This window comes from Aulonocara stuartgranti (assembly GCF_965226115.1).
Source record: "Aulonocara stuartgranti genome assembly, chromosome: 23".
In the NCBI taxonomy this organism is placed as follows: Eukaryota; Metazoa; Chordata; class Actinopteri; order Cichliformes; family Cichlidae; genus Aulonocara; species Aulonocara stuartgranti.
In genome coordinates, this window is record NC_138958.1 from 1,429,614 (window position 1) to 1,443,101 (window position 13,488).

General features: G+C 37.7%; 2 protein-coding genes across 9 annotated transcripts in view; both read right to left on the reverse strand.

The window, feature by feature from the left end:
• loxl5a (lysyl oxidase-like 5a) overlaps window positions 1-13,488 on the reverse strand; it is a 56,629-nt gene that overhangs the window by 12,159 nt on the left and 30,982 nt on the right. The window lies entirely within an intron of this gene.
• LOC309700444 (uncharacterized protein) lies at window positions 5,262-12,843 on the reverse strand. Of its 7 annotated transcripts, XR_014274668.1 has the most exons (5): window positions 7,353-12,843; window positions 7,062-7,160; window positions 5,753-6,106; window positions 5,435-5,571; window positions 5,262-5,348 (listed from the first exon to the last, which is right to left on the reverse strand). XR_014274668.1 is itself a non-coding variant. In XM_082523954.1 (3 exons), the coding sequence occupies exons 1-2, from the start codon at window positions 12,765-12,767 to the stop codon at window positions 7,505-7,507; spliced, it is 5,133 nt and encodes a 1,710-aa protein (XP_082380080.1). In that variant the 5' UTR covers window positions 12,768-12,836; the 3' UTR covers window positions 7,314-7,392; window positions 7,485-7,504. The 7 variants fall into 7 exon arrangements, 4 of the variants coding, with proteins under 4 accessions (XP_082380078.1, XP_082380080.1, XP_082380081.1 ...); XR_014274669.1 differs by having other exon boundaries at window positions 7,062-12,843; XR_014274670.1 differs by having other exon boundaries at window positions 5,753-6,121; window positions 7,062-12,843.

The window sequence follows — 13,488 nt, forward strand, 5'->3', positions numbered from 1 at the left end:
GTAGAAATACTATGTTTTAGCACAAATACTATAAAAAGCAGAAATACTATAATTTAGCAGAAATACTATATTAAGCACAAATCCTATAAAAAGCAGAAATAGGATGATTAAGCATAAACACTACATTTAGTAGAAATATTATGTTTGAGCAAAAATCCTATAAAAAGCAGAAATACTATATTAGGCACAAATCCCATAAAAAGCAGAAATAGTATGATTAAGCATAAATACTACATTTAGTAGAAATACTATGTTTTAGCACAAATCGTATAAAAAGCAGAAATACTGTAATTTAGCAGAAATACTATATTAGGCACAAATAGTATAAAAAGCAGAAATACTATATTAGGTACAAATCCTATAAAAAGCAGAAATACTATATTAGGCAAAAATCCTATAAAAAGCAGAAATACTATAATTTAGAACAAATAGTATAAAAAGCAGAAATACTATAATTTAGCAGAAATACTATGTTAGGCACAAATCCGATAAAAAGCAGAAATACTATAATTTAGCAGAAATACTATGTTAGGCACAAATCCTATGAAAAGCAGAAATAGTATGATTTAGCAGAAACACTGTATTTAGCACAAGTACCGAAAAGTACCAGAAATACTATGATTTAGCAGAATAGTAATAACTTATTGAAACACAAATGCACAGAGGGACACACAAACACAGGCTCTAATCCAGTCAACCAGTCTAACTATATTCAATTTAAATCCTACAATGACATGCTGCCAAATAAGGGCAGGGTCCTCTCTCTCCCACTAAACACACACACACACACACACACACACACACACACACACACACACACACACACACACACACACAGAGGGAGAGAGCTGCCGAATTTAAATCCACCAATCAGAGTGGCTGTTTACGTTTTCCCGCCAAAACAGGTGCCTCTTTTTACACACGCAGCACAGAGATGCACAGGATTATTGCAGCCTATTTCTCATAGTGAGGACTCCCCTCAAACAAATGACCATAATTTCCAAACCGTAGGGGCTAGAGCGGTCATTCTTACACCGTTTTGTTCAGAAGAGATGGGGGAATCTTCCAGTGTTTACAATTTATCATTAAAATATGAATTATTAAAGATATTTGACTTCTAATGCACCATAACTGAGTAGAGCGAAGAAAAAACTGCCTTGACTTGCCCTCAAACAACGCTTTGTAACTCGAAATCTATTTGGAGTATCGATATCATTCTTTCACCGTAAGAGACAGCAGGCTTTGGTGAACAATCATGGAAATTTTCAGGTCTCTGTGGAAATCCAACAAAAAGTTATGACGAGAGAAAAAAGTGGTTCATTTCCACAGTTTGAAATCTGAAGAAATCTGAGCGAAGGACGAATTTCCTACCCTCAAACAAGTCCAACTCATTTCAGAACGGTAATAGGTGAGAAAGAAATTCTTGAATTGTGAGCGTCAGGGGTGTCTGAAGATATTCGGGGACAAGCCTCATGTCTTAAAGTCGCTTCGTTAAGGAGATATGACGATTCGAATATGCCTCTCATTACAGAAATCCAGCGATGATTTTGAACAAGCTCTCCATTGACTTTATATGGAGAGTTTTGAGACCTTGTGTTGGTCTGAGGAGATTTGCAAAAATTCTATAAATCCCACAACAATGATAGTGACATTTTCTGAAAGCCAGCAAAAATACCTACGTTTTGATGTATAATTTGTGGAAGTTGAGTGAAAATTGAGCAAGTAGCAAGAAGTTGTTCGGACATGAAGTGAAAATTGCAAAACCTTCAGTGGCACACTGGAAGCCAAGAGCATAGCAACCATAACAACGCATGTATTTTGTGAAAAATCACAATTTTGCAACTCAAAACTTTAAGAGGCATAAAAGTAAAACAGTAAAAGATTTGAAAAAGCTGAATCATACCTGAATAGCCCAATAATTTATGAACATTTTAAAGTTTGAATGGTTGTTCTAGGTGAAAATATGAGGAAGTAGTTAAGTTTCAAAAACAAGCAAATTTTAGCAGAATTGCAGAAGTTTCCCATTCATTTCAATGGGACAAATTAAAGGAAAAAAGCTTAATATTTTAAAAAGTATAATAGTTAAAAATAGCAAAAATCGTAGCGTAAATTAGCAGAAATAGCAGAATAGTTTAAAATTTGAACGGTGAAAATCGGCTGAAAATTGTGGAAGTAGTTAAGTGCCAAAAAGTGTACGGAAGCAACTAGAATAATAATAAAGAATAAAGAGAAACAGGAACTCAATAGTGTGGATGCTTAAAGCATCCACACAATAATAATAACTAGAAAAATTTGCATTTCCTGCGAAAATGCAGTGTGGATGCTTAAAGCTGAAGCTGTCTGCAAAAAGTAGCTGAAAAAGCTGAAAAGTTGCAGAAATTGTAAAAACTTTGCAGAAGCAAAAGAACTTTGCTAAAATGTAATAACTTAGCAGAACTGCAATCACTTAGAGGAAACTGTAAAGCTGAAGCTGTCTGCTGAAAATAGTTGAAAATAGCTGAAGAAGCTGAAGAAATCAAAGTCAGTGTTTAAAAAGTTGCTGAAATTTTAATAACTTTGCAGAACAATATCAAGTTAAGAAAAATGTAATAACTTAGCAGAAATGCAATAATTTAGAATAACATAACTTAACATAACATAACAAACAAAAGTAGTGTAACCTAGCAGAAATAATATAATTTAGTAGAAAATTAAAAACTTGGCAGAAATATTACAACTTATCAGAACTGCTAGAAATTTGCAGAAATGTAATAATTAGGCAAAACTGTCAACAGATAACAGCTGAAAATGCTGAAGTAACCTCAAAGTTACTTGTTTAACTGTGAAAAATTACCAAAAACATTAGAAAAGGAAGAAAACGTGCCGGCAGATAAACTAATGTGGAACAAAACCAAGGTAAAATTGCGAGTTTGCACAGCTGGTGAAATCTAAAAATGGCAAAAAAACATAACAAAGGCAAGACCCACACAAACAACATTTAGGTAATAAATGCACAAGATGCTGCGGTCAGAGATTAAAACACCCAAAAATAATGTTATTGAAATGCCAAAAAGTGGCAGAAAGTTTAGAAAGTAGAAAACCAGTAGTAGAAAAGTAGAACATTCAAATATTTTTAGAAACATATGATACAAAATATTTACTCAGTTGTTTCCAATGATTACAATAATGGCATAAAGAAATAAAAATACCATTTGGGACAAACAGAAAAATATTAATAGAAAATGCAAATCAAATTGATCTAAAATCTATACAAACAATTGAAGCATCTGTTGGAATTGTGAACATATCCTTGTTTGCCATGTTTATGTTTATGGCCCTAAGATGCGCAGACACATGATAGGCTATTAACTGCAAAAATATACACATATATAGCAAGTGAGAGACAAAAATATATCCTCTGATTTGCTGGAGTTTTGTGTAAATACCATTTGGCAAGGATAAACAACATGTTCCTATGCCACATTAAAATTTTCATAAGCTTAATTTTTTCAATTAGTTTACAGTTTCCTGATTTGATGATAAATATGGTACCAATCTACAAAATACTGTCAAAATGAAGTCCACATTGTGATATATTTGAGGTGTGGAGAGTCACACAGCTGAACAATCGATTTGCATATTTAAAGAAACAAGGATCAAATAAAGAACATCGTTGTGGAATAAATTACAGTGAAAAATAATCACTGCTTTGCGTTAGAGAGTGACTTATGATGAGGTATTAATTGGCTTAACTTTACCTCTAACAGCTTTTCACATAGTGCTGTGACCAGGCTGAAATCCATCATAAAGTAACTGTAAACAGTAGAACCATTAGCATGAATGTTATGGTTCTACTCTGATCAAAACTCAAGTCAGCTGTGTGACCTGATATAAAATGATAAAGAGGAACACATATAAATGGATGTGACCTTTATGAACTTTTCAAAATGACTTTATATGTCTGACCCATTATCTATATATATTACAGCAGCGGTCCCCAACCCCCGGGCCTCGGACCGGTACCGGTCCGTGAGTCGTTTGGTACCGGGCCGCGAGAGATGAGGCTCAGGTGTGAAATGTATCGTTTTCAGGGTTTTTATCGGTTTTCAGCGTTATTTTGTTATCGTTTTTATCGTTTACTCGGTTTTCCTGGGTCTTTTGACGTGTGTTATGAATAAATTTTCTTTTTTTCGGTACCGGTACTAGTTTTATTTTGTTATATTTATCCGCGACACCTTAAAGGCCGGTCCATGAAAATATTGTCGGGCATAAACCGGTCCATGGCGCAAAAAAGTTTGGGGACCGCTGTATTAGAGCAGATGTGGAAAACCACTGTTAGACCTACTCTATACTAATGTAGTTACTGACACCCCATACTAAGGCAGGATTCATACAAACACACATTATTTATTCTCTTAAACACTTTCTTTTTTCACATTTTGAGATTGTGTAATTTCTAAAAAGAATACATATAATGGTTCAATAGATATAGTTATTTAAATGTCCATAATAATCACATGATCATTTTTGTACATCCTACAATCCAGGATTTAGAGCTGTGTGTCTGTATGAATTCAGCTTGCTATACTTATAGACTTAGATATATTAATCCACTATTTACCCAAACAAGTTACATTGTTTGGGTAAATAGATTGGGTTTGTTCTACAAAATAATTATTCAACAATAAAAAAAACACAAAAAAAATCTGCACATTAATCCAGAGTTCAGTTTCATATGTCTGATATTGTTTGTTAAATCTGGTGACACAAACACAGTCAATAATTCATTGCTAGCGTGACATGTGGTCCTTTTTGCCTTTGACCAATGATATGCTGGTTACTTGGACCAGTTTAGTATTTGCTGTCACAGAGGAATGTTAACCATAAATCCAAAAGACAAAACTGAAAAAAATATGTTAATTGCAAACATGTTTTTGCTTAGTAAAAGGATTGAAATTACATGGAAACTGTCACCTTAAAGCCTCATTGTAAATATCATCACAAACAGATGTTTTCCACACAGTTAACAAAGCTCCACCACATCCGATCACTGCACATAAATCTAAAAGAAAACAAAAACAAATAAAAAAAATAAAATTAACACAAGGGAAGACTTTTGACTTAATAACTACGCTTAAAATAAGTGTTACCTTTGAATATTTGTGGGAAAAATCTGATGCTACCCCAAGAATACAAAGCCACACTGGAAACGATGACAGGCTTGCAGCCCTCTGTCTTCCTGGAGTCAGGTGCCTGATCAGTAGCAGTGAGTTGACAGAAGTGTCTGTAAGAGTGGCCAAACACTGATACTCTGTCCACTTGAGTAGAGTCTAAGAAGCTGGAATGCAGGCACACTGGACGAGCTTGTTCTAAAAAATACAGAAAAAGGAACATTTTATTTTTGTTAAGGCCTAAAAACTACAAATAAGTTATGCAATGAACAATGTTGAAATACCTTATAGGTGCTGCAGGCCACATAACCAGAATCCAGAGCAATCTCACACTCACATGATGGTGAGGAAAGACATGAGCTCTGCAATGAGGTTTGAATGTCTCAGTTGGGACACTGAAGAACTCAGAAGACAGCAATACCTGCACAGAGAGACAGAGTAGAAAAAGCATAGATTTGTAATCCATAATGTGAATTAAAACTCAAAAAGTGTCAACAAGTATAATCATTTGAGTGTGGAATTATTTATGCACTAAACAGGATTTTAATTAATTAATTGAATTAAAAACACTGACATTTTTTATCAAAGATAAAGAATCATACCTCTCTCTGCTCTGAGGATCACTGAGCATCTCTGACAGGAAATACAGTTTCCTCAGTAGGAGTCATCATTCATGGTCTCAGAGGTGTGTAGTGTGGCAGCATCATGATGGTCTCCAGATCAGGCAGGAGGTCAGGTGATGGGTGTGTCATCTTCTCCATTGAAGACATACTGGTATGGCAGTTCATAAAACAGCAGTCTCTGTGTGGCATGTAGTTATCTGTGCAGTCCAGCACTGATGGATCAGGTTTGGCTCAGCAGTTCATGAAGATGGTGTTAAGATGTTGTTGTTTCAGCTGAGGATGGTGAAGTTTGAAGGTTTTCCCACAAAGGAAACAGGACTGTGTGTGCCCTGTCTGAAAAAAATACATCTACAAAACATAAAGTGCTTTTAACACCACCCACCCCCCCTCCCCACCCACCCATCTCAGCCCCCAAGTGTCTATATAATGCTGGTATGGGGTGTCAGTTACTAAATCTAATTAGTGCGTCAGAAAGCGGGGGCTACACCTAAAGCCCCCGCTTTCTGATGTCTTTGTTTATTAGCAGCTTTTTCCAGCTGCTCAGAGAATTCTGACTTGGCCTTTATCCACCCAAACCCAAACCCACCCGGATAAAGGCCAAGTCAGAAAATTGATGCAGAAACTTTCCATGTATCAGTTTTTATACAAATTCTGTAAGCTGTGAAAATGTTTTTCTCTACATAATGTATAATTATAGACATCTCTGGTAGCCTAAAGATAGTTTAAAACTTTTAACATTTTTTACCTGTAAAACATGATAAGCAAAACCTCATTCATCCAAAAAACATTTGATTCTACAAAATTTACTATAATCAAGAAAATATAATTGTCTGTATTTATTCATGTGACCCATAATAAATACCTGCATTTATCTGTGATTTATTTATTTACTATTTCATATTTGAAAGCATCTTGGAGGGGAAGGTCTCGTTTGTTGAGATACATACGTCAGAGTAAAAAAAGTATCAAAAAAGGAGATGACAATTAACATCCATGAAAAAATGTATAAGTAGATTTAGTCATTTAAAACATGAGAATAAAAAATAAATTATGTCCGTTTAATGCAGTATATTTCAGATCTGAGGTGCATGATAACAGAAAGCAGATCTCCCGGCTCTGCATGAAGTACAGCCATGATTTGGTGACATGATTAATAACATTGCAATAAGAAAGGGTCTTCTTACAGACAGAGTAGGGAAGACAATTTTTTCCAATGAAAAATATTTTTCATACTCTACAATCAGTAAACTCTGTAACAAACATGATCTGTAATTGTTTCAAAACTCACCAGACGACTTCATGATTGGCTCGAGGACAGGACACAAAACACAGGGTTGTGGTAACTGTAGTATGATCTCAGAACACCGGAATGGAGACATTGATCTGGCTGAGAAATAAAAATGAGGTCAAGCAGGGTGTTCTTGTCTGTAGTGGCAGAAGTGATCAGCTGTGAATACCCTCTCGACTGAAACTGCTCCAGAATCTGTTTTCTTCCACTCTGCAACTGGTTCTCATTAAAATCTCCACACACAATGATTGGGTGACAGTCCATTATTTCAAGGGAATCTAAAAGACTTACCAGGTTTTGCATGAATGGTGTCAAACTGTAGTCAGGGGGTCTGTACACAACAGCAATGAGTGCAGGGAATGGAGCCTGAACTTTCAACACTAAAAACTCAAGATCAGTGACATTATGCAGATACTGTTTTACCTGAACCTGAAAATGATTCCTCAAATACACAACAACTCCACCACCACTTCTGCTGGCCATGTGAGGAAAGTTTGTGTAGGACACATGTCTGTTGCGTTTGAACATGGTGTAGCCGTCCAAATGAAGACTGTCTGCAACAAAGGAGCCTTGGAGGTGAGACTCTGTGAGACACAAAACATCTGCTAAACACATTTCATGATGACTCTTGATGTCACTGATGTGAGATGGCAAACCCTCCGTATTGTGATGGATCAGTGTAAGAGTGTCAGGTCTGCTGGCTGTTTCTCTGACCTGAAGAAGAGGCATCATTTCCTCAACGCTGGCTTGTCTCATGGTTTGGAGTGCTGCAGTTACCTCGGGATTGGAGTAAATCTTTTTCTCATCCAAGTCCTGCAAATAGAGTCCACTGAGAGACGTCACCCTGCTGAGAGCAACATAAGCCATACCTGGTTCAAAAATGTTCTTCATTGAAACTACAGCTGTCTGTGTTGTAAGACCCTGAGTTTTGTGAATTGTGCAGGCAAATGCTAGCTTTACAGGAAACTGTCTGCGTACCGCTCCTTTAAACTTCAGACTCTCCTCTGCTCTCTCAATGTAAACCAGATTATCAGATGCTGCATTAGCACTGCGGTTGTGTCTCATAGGCTGCCGGTTGTCCATTCTGAGCCCCAGTTTGATTATGTGTCCATCATTTTCAGATCTCACCACCTTTACCAGTATACCAAAAGCACCGTTGACTAAACCGTTTAGTGTGTCCAAGTTTCTGGTCAGCATGACTCGAGCTCCTTCAGCAACATTCAGAGTGTCAGGTAAATCATTTCTCCCACCTGTAAATGGTTTGTCTCTTCGTTCCATTCTGCCTGTACGTTTATCCTTCTGGAAATCGTCTGCAGTGATGATTATGATGTTTGAATGAAGCTTCTTCAGGGTATCTGTGTTATGGGATTCCACATTCTTGTTGGTGGCATAAATGTGTAAGACCTCAGTTGGACATTCTTCTGGTGCAGTCACAGCCTGTGACAACAAATCTCTGTCGCACTGAGAAAGTTCATCCGTCTTTTCTTTCACTCTAATCCTGTTCAGCATCTCTGCAAAGGCCACATCATCTTTCTGACGCATGATCTCGGTTAGAGTGATCATCTGAAAATGTTCCTGCCATAGGTCAATCTGTTCTGGATCGTAAACGCAGAGAGGTTTAGACTGTCGCACTGGTGGCAGCTGGTAAAAATCTCCAACAGCTAAAACTGACATTCCACCAAAAGGTCTCTGAGTGCCTTTGATTTGTTTCAGTCTTGCATCCACATAGGCAAAAAGGGGTTTTGAAACCATTGAAATCTCATCAATAACAATAATTTCTGCATTCATCAGCTCAGATCTGACTTCATCCAGTTGGTTACCAAGTCCTTGAATGGGTGGTTTCAGACTCCTGGGTAGTTTCAGTAGAGAATGTAATGTAGAGCCATTGATAGAAAAAGCTGCTGTCCCGGTAAATGAAGTAAGTAAAACAGTTGGATTTGATATGTCAGCTTCTTCTGCATTAGCAGGCAGTCTGGTCAGGATCTTTGATGCTTCAGAGTGAATACATTTAATCAGATGTGACTTTCCAGTTCCTGCACCACCGTTGATATAGAAGAAAAATGGATCTGGGTTCAAACCACAAACTCGCTGAATACACCAGTCTCTTATAGTATAGAACACGCAGGCCTGCTTCTGGTTCAGATTCTGATACATTACACGTACCACGGCTGGATCGACTGCAGGTTGTTCTCTGATGGCTCTGATCTCTGTTACAGCATCAGACTGACGACTGTAGTCGGGGACATTCTCCTGTTCGTTCTCATCATCAGAATGTCTCTCAGGAAGATTCTCATCACATTGCAGCCTCACAACTTCAGATTCAGGAGCAAGATTACACCATTCATCGATCACAACATCCCTATTTTGTTCAAACTCTTCCAGTGCACTCTCAATATCCTCAGAGTTCTTCTCATACTTGTCTTTATTTCTTTTCACAATCCGTTTCACAGACTCACTGTGGTCTGAACATGGAAGTCGCACAAAACCCGAGTTGTAGAAGGACTGATAGGTTTGGAAACATTGTGGTTTCAGTTCCTGCTCTGATCTGTGTGGAAGGTAAAGTCTCAACAGTCGACCATAATATTGCTCAGGATCTTTTTCCTGTGAACAGTGGTAATACCTGATTATAGCTGGTTTATCATTCTTTCGCCTTTGTACAAATCCAAGCTGGTTTAGAAGAGGAAGCACATCTTTTCCTTCATTTGGACCACTCACCAACCGGCACAGGGCAGCAAAATCAGCCAGCGACATTTCCTCATATTCTGGGGTCTCAGGTCTGCATTTGTATTTATCACTCAAACTTGTCATCCAAATATTACAGCTGTCATGTGTTGTGCTTTCCAGGAAGCTCATGGGCCGACTCATTTTTACTGGGTTATCATCTGTTGGTACAAATACAACACTGCGGGAACATTTTTTCATTTTTAGGCCACAGACTCGAGTCACACACTCCTGTGCGCTGATCTCTCTCTTTTTTGAGTAAGCCTGCATCACAGCTCTCATTTCATCACATTCATTGACGGTGTTCTTATCAGAGTTATCGATAACTGTCTTCAGGTATTCAGAGAGGCCAGATTCTTTCTTTGTTATATATTTACAGAGGTATTCTACACATGAATAGGCATTCAAAATGAATGAGACATCTAAATTAGAGTTCCAGGCTTCAAGCAGGTCTGGGTTGTAATTGTTGATCCAACAGTCCTTTGGGTCACGTTTCAGAATCAGAGCTGTTTTCTTGTTTATGTCTTGGAGGCATTGTTCATACTCATTCATTGTCAAGTTGCATCGTGACAGAATCTGCTCTATGGTGAGGGAAGCAGCTTCAGGTTCCTTCAGCAGGTTCAACAAAGGTCTGAGTTTGGCTTTTGCAGCTTCAGTGTCTGAATCCTCATCCTGTCTCACAATCATTGTTCTTGTGGATGGTGGTTTTGGAAACCCAAATCTACAACCAGAGTTCACACTCTTAAAGCATGTCTTTGTGTGGTTCTTGCTGTGCTTTTGTAGTTCAGAGACTTTTTTGTGCAGTTCAGGTTGTTTTTCTGGATCAGGGAGTTGAGCTGAGATGTATCTGTCCACAAAGTCACAGACAGTTTGGTCATCATCCACATCTGCTTCTACCTTTTCTCGAATCCACAGCAACATGTGTATATGTGGACTACCTCTGTGCTGGAACTCAACTCTGTAAAAGTAATCAATGATCTCACCAAGGGGCTGTGCAGGAGAAAAAAGCAAATCTCTGAACAAAGCCTCAACACGTTTATCAAACATTCGCATGGTGGTTACTGGATTTGATCTTAGAATTTCACACTTTTCTGACCAGTCCAGGGCTTCAAAATCAACCTCTTCACCTTGCTGTCTCTTTATTGCTTGAATCACTTCAGGCCATCTCATCTCAGCAGCAGAGAAAGTGACAAAGAACTGAGGTGTTCCTATTTGACGAATCATACTGAATAAATCTTTGGTAGTTTTCTGCCAGTAAGCTGGAGTTCCTCTGAGTGGCTGCATAAATCTGATTGCATCTTTATTTCTTACCAGCTTCTCTACTTCTGTCTTACTTTGTAACATTCCCGATGTGATTTTGCGTCCATCTTTGGTCATAGTTTTACCTTTCCTTAGCTGTATTGTCATGCTGGAATTAGCCAAATGTATTTCAGTGACAAACTGTGAGAAAAACAGGTAATTTGTGTCTTTAGCAAATCTTGCATCAATGTTGAAAAGCCTTGACTTGAAGTAAGCACTTGGTGTGAGTTTAAGAAGTCTCTTTTCATCCAGTGTATTCTGACCAGTAGGAAACTGCACAGGAAATGCCATGGCTTCCAAATGAGGAGTTCTGAAGAAGCTAACAGGATTGTTTCTTTCTGCAGGAGCCACACAATATGTGTTATCAGTGAAACAGAGAATCTCTTCTGAAATGTCAACAGGCTGCAGACAACTTTCTAGAGCAAAACCTCCATTGTTCAAATCACTTTCTGGTTCATCTGGATTTTGTTCCTCTGGTTGTTCATCACAGGATTGCATATTAATAGCTTGGTCACTTTCAGACTCACTTTCGCACAAAAGGGCATCTTTTTCATAGTTGTCAATTTCCATTAAATCTGCTTCATCATAATCATCACTTCCCATGCTGGCTTCATCACTGCTGTCATCATCAGGTAACGTTGGATCACAAAGCAATGCATCATCTCTGATAATAATATCTGTGTACTGTGGATGAATTTGTTTGAGTTTACGCAGGGCTTGAATGAGTTTAGACCAGGTGACAGTCTGGAACAGCTGATGGCCTTTGTAGCACAGTCGTCTTTTCAGCTTTATCCTCATGATCTGTGATTGGCTTCTGATCCTCGGTAAACTGTCAACTGTTTGTTGGACCTCAGATGGTACACACACCACATTACCACGTATGAGTCTCTGTCTGCCCTTTGGAAGTGGAATAATCTTAGCAAATGGTATGCATTTGGCAATCAGATGTCTCTCCAGAATGTTGAGATCGCACAGTTCAGCTGGAATATCCTGCAGTTCTAAACCGTTGACAGCAGCAAGTCTTGGCATGCGTCCACTTTTGAGGGAACTGTGACACGTGTGACAGATATACTCCTTTTTTCTCTCAACAGGAAAGCTGCAGTGATCATGACATGCTTCATCACACACATGAACAAATTTACCAGTTAGACACTGCTGAGCTACAATTTGGTGTTTTGAGTAATTTTCTCTTTTGCAGATTTTCACCTGATTAGGAAAAGAAGCTTTTAGACAAACAGTACAAACATAAGATGGTGCTGACTTAATGTTTGATCTGAAACGAGATATGGCCTCATTCATTAAAGTGTTCTCTGGATGACACTGTAAACTGTCAGCTGGTCGATGCATCTGACGATATTTTCTTTTTATTTTCATTGCACATCTGATATTATGCATCTGTCTAAAAGAAATACTGTTCCAATATTTTACTCTCATTCGTTCTCTCATATTGTCCTTGTGTTGCTGCTGAAATTGTCTCTCTTCTCCATAACGTTTAGTGATGTAACATTTTTTTTTCTGTCTAAATTCTACACTTTCTTTATATAGGTTAGAAACATATGACCTCATGTAAGCTTTATGTTTCTCTCTGAATCCAGCACAAGTTCTGTAATTTCTTCTTATACGTTCCTTCTGCTGTTCTTTGAATATAGGAGATTGTCTATAAGATTCTTTATATGTTTTTCTCATACGTTCCTTCTGCTTTTCTCGAAAAATGGGAGATTCTCTATATGTTCTTGTTATACGTTCCTTCTGCTTTTCTCGAAAAATGGGAGATTCTCTATATGTTCTTGTTATACGTTCCTTCTGCTTTTCTCGAAAAATGGGAGATTCTCTATATGTTCTTGTTATACGTTCCTTCTGCTTTTCTCGAAAAATGGGAGATTCTCTATATGTTCTTGTTATACGTTCCTTCTGCTTTTCTCTGAATAAAGAATCTTCTTTATACATCCTTATGACACGTTCTCTTTTTCTCTCTCTAATTTTAGCACTATCTCTATAGATTTTTCTAAAATGTTCTCTCTGTTTCTCTCTATATGTAGCATTGAGTTTACACAGATTATTTTTGTACACACTCTTCTTCTGTCTGTGATCAGGATCATGAGACTTTCTGCTAGAATCTTTTTTCTTTGCCTTAAAGCTTTCATCAAAAGCGTACATCTGTCTTTCTTTCTTTTTCTGATTTTCCCTTCTCTGTGGTAGTTTTTCTTGGACCAACAGTCGTCTCCTAATCTTTCTCCTTTGCTGTTTATTATGCTTCAACAGTTTATGTGAGAGTTCATCTGTTGTCATAGTTAAACAGGAGGCAGTGTTTAAATCATTCAGAGGAACAGAATCTTTTGTTACCTGAGTGTCTCTTACAGAAGATGCAGAGGTTTCTATTTCTAAATAATCAGAATTGTTCAGCTCA